Source organism: Bos grunniens, chromosome X (genome assembly GCF_055505025.1).
Source record: "Bos grunniens cultivar Pamir isolate PY7600 chromosome X, Bosgru_T2T1.0, whole genome shotgun sequence".
NCBI classification, from domain to species: domain Eukaryota; kingdom Metazoa; phylum Chordata; class Mammalia; order Artiodactyla; family Bovidae; genus Bos; species Bos grunniens.
The window spans coordinates 132,697,724-132,703,723 of record NC_141194.1 but is presented as its reverse complement, the minus strand read 5'-3'; the positions used below and the strand labels follow the sequence as shown (position 1 = coordinate 132,703,723).

Here is a 6,000-nt window from a genome sequence, read left to right as displayed (position 1 = left end):
TTACATATTAAATTGCATTTAAGTTAGAAAACAGATTTAAAAACAAAATAATTATTTTTCCCTCAACAAGGTAACGAGATTCATTCAGCAGGAAAAAGGGACTTATGGGTAAAGGCAGGAAGGTCAGGACAGGAAGAATGGAGTTTAGCTGCTATAGATTTAGAACCCACTGCTGCCACTGGTGAAAAAAGCAAAGGGGGAGATGGTGTTCTCATCTAGGGCAAAGGGGACCCCAGGGCCAAAGGGACATGAAAAATAAAAAGGCCCCAAAGAGTCAAATTCCACCAGCCCCCAGAGGTTTGGGATTCATGCCAACCATCCTGGCCTGGGGAAGTGGGGAACATAGGAAACTTAAGGAATGGGGAGGAAGGGGAGAGGTGGAAAGAATGTCAGCCATTCAAAAGAGTAAACAATTTAAAGCCTATTCCCCTGGGAAGGACCAATTCATCAATCTCCACTCTGATCAGAACTCAGACTAGGAACAGTCCCAGCTGGTGCATGGTATGAATGGACAGATCTTCAGGCCAAGGTCTTAAAAATAGAAGATTTATAAAGGAAAAGAACAAGGGCAGGGAGAAGGGAAAACCAGAAGCTTTAAAAAAATCATTTCACACTAGTGATAAGGGGTTTCCATTTTGACCCTTCACCTCAGGAAAAGACAGCTTATCTAATGCACCCAAGGGTCAACAGAAGATTGCTGAGGTAAATTGAAGGAGGAGAGAGGACATGGGCTGAGACAAGACGGGCTGAGAACTGACTAAAAACAGTTTCATCTGAGTGGCAAGTTAACTGAAAAAAATCTAGTTATCTTCCCAACTTTCCAGGCTTGGCTTTATTTTGAACTGACTAAAATCTAACTACAAGGACAAAACCGAGAGAGCCAGAAAAAGAACGGGAAAGCAGAGGCAGATAGGACAGGGGTCAGAGTCGGTCACAGTCCCCCCCAGTCTCTCTGTCTCTCCAAGGACTGCTAACCTCAAACCCTACTACAAGGAAAATAGGAAGACAGAGAAAAATCTGCGAGCAGCCAAGTTTCATTACTTTTGATTAACTGGGGAGAGCGAAACAGGAATTGGTAAGGAATTTTGATTAGAGACCATTTAAAAAGAAATATATACCATCACTCGTAAAAGATCACTAACAAAATATTTCCGGGGGCAGGAGGCTGATGAGCCTGCTTTAATAACCAAGACTCATCTGCAATTAAAACCATCCATCTGCATAAAAACAATATCCTAATAAAGAACTTTTTCTCTTACTTTAATATAACCCTTGACCCTCCCAAGCTTTCCAACACTGTCCATGGCCTTGAAAGGCTTTTTTTTTCATAGTTCAGAATAAGGTAAACTTCAACCCAGAGTGTAATATAGATCAGTGGAGAATTTGGGAGCAATCTCTCCAACCCAAGGTCCCCTGGAAAAGGGGAGTATGGGCAGTAGTGACAAGCAACCCCTTCAACCCCCACCCCCACCCCCCCACCGCCACACAAAGAAACACCCCACAGTGGTTCCTGAAGTGGAAGGGGAAGGAGGAGGCAGGCAGTTTGCATTAGACACAGTTTAATCACCTTCAAATAGATTAAAAGTTCTGGTTTACACTCCCCCCCCTCCCCAGAAGTCATCCAGACAGGACCCTGGCTTAGAAAGAGAAAAACACAGGTGCTCTAGGAAATATAGCCACATATAATACATAAATTTTCTTCCCTGAAATAGAGCAGGTCCTGAGCAGAGCTGACTGGGGGCCACAACCCACCCCCAGGGTGAAGCGACTCTGGGACTCTGCCGGTGGAAGTGCTGGAAGAGTGGGGCCTGGAGGAAGCCCCTGGTGTGGTTACCAAGCCCGAGATGGGCCAAGGCCTTGGAGTGGGTTACCCAGGAGGGCAGCAGTGCGGGGCTTTCCCTCCTCACTCAGCCGAGGCCTAATGGAAGTACTTGTTATCCTCTTTTTCTATTATTCTTTTTCTGTTTTGAGGGGATACAGGGGGAGAGGAGAGGAGAGGAGAGCCTCTCTGTGCCTTGGTTTCCCCATTTGTGCATACAGGGCCTCTACAGGCCTCACACAGGGAGTCTGAGGGGGTAGTGTTTAAGTGAGCACTCGGGCTTCCTCTGAGGAAAAGGAACCACCAAAGTGCACACTTTTATTACTGCCGTTCCTGCTCCCAACGGGAACAAGAGTCAAAAGGAAAACAAATTAAAAGGGGCTAGTGAGAGAGGAGAGATGAGACAGAGAGTGTGAGGGGCCATGCCATTGGCATCTCGTAAGTTCTTATTGAGAATGGCACAGGTAGTAAAAAGTTTCTGGGTAGTCTACAAGAAATGTAAATTGTTATCTATACTGCAACTACTTACATATATCTCACGGGAAAAGAGTGGGGCTTAGGTGTTAAGAGAGTGGACAGGGGACAAAGGAGAAGCTACACGAATAAATACAACAACTGGAAGCTACCTGCCCCGTTCCTGAAAGGATTTGCTGGCAATGTTGGCACTTTGGAGCCGTGAGAATCCTCCAACCCTACTCTCCATCGTCCTCCATTCTGAAGGCCTCAAGAATCCAGGTAGAATGCCCTGGCCAGCAGTCTCTGTGACTGCCTCTGGACTCGTGACATGCAGCAACTTGAGGGGATTTGAGCCAGTCTCAAGGACCTTTACCCCAGGATTGGGCCAGTGACCCCAAGCAAGAGAGCTGGGATCTGGAAGGAAGAGAGGGGAGTCCAAAGAGACTCCGTGGCTGAGGCCATGGAAAACCAGCGCCAGGGCCCAAGAGACCCATTTGTCCAGTTACCAGAGGTGACTGACATCTTCTGTGACTGCTTAGAGTCCAGAAATTAAAAAAGCTTGCAGCAAGAAAATGTCAGTTTACAACAGGGTGAATAAAGACCAAAGAAAAACAGTGAGAGGAACAGCTTACTCTCTCTCTGTCTCAGGTTTACCTTCTCCCCTTAAATCTCTCACAGCCCTAATCAAACACAACGAAAGTCTCTTCCATACATAGGCTACTTCTCAGCTTCTGTCACCTCCTGTGGGGGCTCTGGGGGCTCTGGGGGTGGCATCTCTTCAGGAGTGCTGGTGTCCTCCGGCATCTCATTGCTTAGATGGTCTATTGGAGCCTGAGAAGGAAAAGATATCAAAGTCAATACACAATCCAAATGGAGATAATCCATAGACACTGAACTCATCCTCTGAACCCATTAACCACACTCATGGCTAGAGATATGCTCCCACCAGCCTGAAACTCAGAACCAAAACTAGACTATTGTCTTCTCAACAGAAGGCAATTGAAGTTTGAGTTCTACTCTTAACTGTCTGTTGTGGACAGATGTTTCCATTATTATTCATGATACTAATAAATGGGACCACAAATAATTACACAGATCACCTTCCCTCTTTTACAACAGAATATTATAACATACATGTCTCACAAGGTCTGGCACAGTGGCTCTCAATCTTCTTTGGGCCCTAATACGTGGCTCACTACAACAGTGATTCTAAACCAAAGAGGGTAGGGTGGCTAAATTTTCAGATGGTATATCTGCTTTGAAAATATCTCCTGAATGATACAGTCAGGGAAGTCTCCAAAATAATTTCATTTATATTATGTGAAAGTGAAAGTCTCTCAGTCGTGTCCAACTCTTTGGGACTCCATGGACTGTAGCCCACCAGGCTCCTCTGTCCATGGAATTCTCCAGGAAAGAATACTGGAGTGGGTAGCCATTCCCTTCTCCAGGGGATCTTCCAAACCCAGGGATCAAACCCAGGTCTCCCGCACAGCACGTGGATTCTTTATGACCTGAGCCACCAGGGAAGCCCATTTATATTATAATAACATCAAAAAGAATAAAATACTTATGAATAAGGGTAACAAAAGAAATATAAAACTTATACTCTGAAAACTACAAAACATTGTTGAAAGAAATTTTAAAAGACCTACATAAATGAGATTACAGACCATATTATTGGCTCAGAAGACTTAATCATGTTAGGAGGATAATATTCTCCAAATTAATCTACAGATTCAATACAATCCCCATCAAAATTTCAGCTGGTACATCTGCAGAAATTGATTAAGTTGATTCTAGGAGTCATATGGAAATTAGAAGGACCACAACTAAAACAATTAAATAAAGAATAAATTTGGAGGACTCACACTTCACAATCTCAAAACTTACTACAATGCTACAGTAACCCAGATAGTGTGATACTGGCATAGGAATAAACTTATTGATCAGTGGAATAGGACTGAAAGTCCAGAAATAGATTCTCACATTTATGATCAACTGATTTTTGACAAGGGTACCACAACAATTCAACAGAGTAAGGATAATTTTCAATAAACTGTGCCAAGACAACTGGATATCCACATGCAAAATAAAGAATTTGAACCCTCTACCTCATACAATATACAAAATTTAACTCAAAATGGATCAGAGACCTAAATATAAGAGCTAAAACTATAAAACTCTTAGAAGAAAACAGAGTATAAATCTTCACGACCTTGGATTAGGCAATGGTTTCTTAGATCTGACAGTGAAAGCACAAGCAAAAACAACCAAAATAGATAAACTAGACTACACAAAACTGAAATCTTTTGTGCTTGAAAGGACACCAACAAGAACGTGAAAAGACAATATACAAAATTGGAGAATCTTTGCAAATCAAATCTCTGATAAGGGACTTACATACAGAATAAAAAACTCTTACAACTCAAAAATTTAAAAAAAAAATCCCAAACAATCCAATTTAAAAATGGACAAAGGATCTGAATAGACACTTCTCCAAAGAAGATACACAACTGGCCAATAAACTAATGAAAAGATGTTCAATATCAATGCATCAGGGAAATGCAAATCAAAACTACCACGATATATGGCTATACATACACAAGGATGGCTAGAATCAAAATGGTGGATGATAATAACAAGTGTTGCCCAAGATATGGAGAAACGGGAACCCTCATATGCAACTGGTGGGGGTGAAAAAATGGTACAGCCACTTTGGAAAACAGTACAGCCATTCCTCAAAAGGTTAAACATAAAACTATTATATGACCCAGTAATTTCATGTATATAGCCAAGAGAAATGGAAACATAAGTCCATGTAAAAACTTGCATACACATGTTCATTTCCGCATTATTCATAATAACCAAAAGGTGGAAACAATCTAAATGTCTATCAATTGATGAACGTATAAATAAAATGTGGTCTATCCATATAATGGAATATTATCCAACCATATAAGGGAAAAAAGTACCGCCACAAGCTACAACATGGATGAACCTTGAAAATACAATCCTAAATGAAAGAAGCCAGTCTCAAAAGACCACATATAATACGACTGCATTCACATGAAATGTACTGAAGAAAGAAGTCTACAGTAAAAGAAAACAGATTAACAGTTGCCTAGGGATGGGGCTGAGGGAACTGGGGGGAAAGGGACAGTGACTGCTAATGGGTACAGGGTTTTTTTTGGGGGGGGGAAGGGCAATGAAAATGTTTTAAAATTGATTGTTGTGATGATAGCACAATTCTGTGAATATATTACAAACCAGTGAATCCTACATTTTTAACTGAGATTTTATGGTATCTGAATCATATCTCAATAGAGCTATTATTTAAGAAGAAAGTTCAACTAATAACTTCTTAGGAACATACTTTATTAAAACATACTGAGCAGTATAGCTGGGAGAGTTTCCGTAACACCTGCATATTTCAGAGAAGCCCCCTTCTATTAAGGTAACCACACCACTAACTCCAACCCACTCTCCTGACCACTACCATTGCTCCTATAGCATTTTATTCTTCCCTCATCAAGACACTTGTCACTGTACCAACTAACAGCCTATTTTATTGTCTCTCATCCCCACTACACAATGAGGTCCGTAAGAGCAGGGACATTGCATGCCTTGTTCATTGGTGTATCCTTAGCACATTGGCTGGCACAAAATGTTGGAGAAATGACTAGATCTTAATCTATGTCAAGGGCACAAAGATCTTAAGAAAATGT

General features: G+C 41.7%; 1 protein-coding gene across 2 annotated transcripts in view; it reads right to left on the bottom strand.

Annotated features, from left to right (window-relative positions):
• Positions 1-1,542: 1,542 nt before the first annotated feature.
• Positions 1,543-6,000, bottom strand: part of ZDHHC9 (zDHHC palmitoyltransferase 9) — a 29,933-nt gene continuing 25,475 nt past the window's right edge. For both annotated transcript variants that reach the window (XM_086387966.1, XM_086387967.1), the window contains one exon: positions 1,543-3,106. In XM_086387966.1, coding sequence (XP_086244092.1) covers positions 2,993-3,106 — 114 coding nt within the window. In that variant the 3' untranslated portion in view covers positions 1,543-2,992. The remainder of the gene's footprint in view (positions 3,107-6,000) is intronic.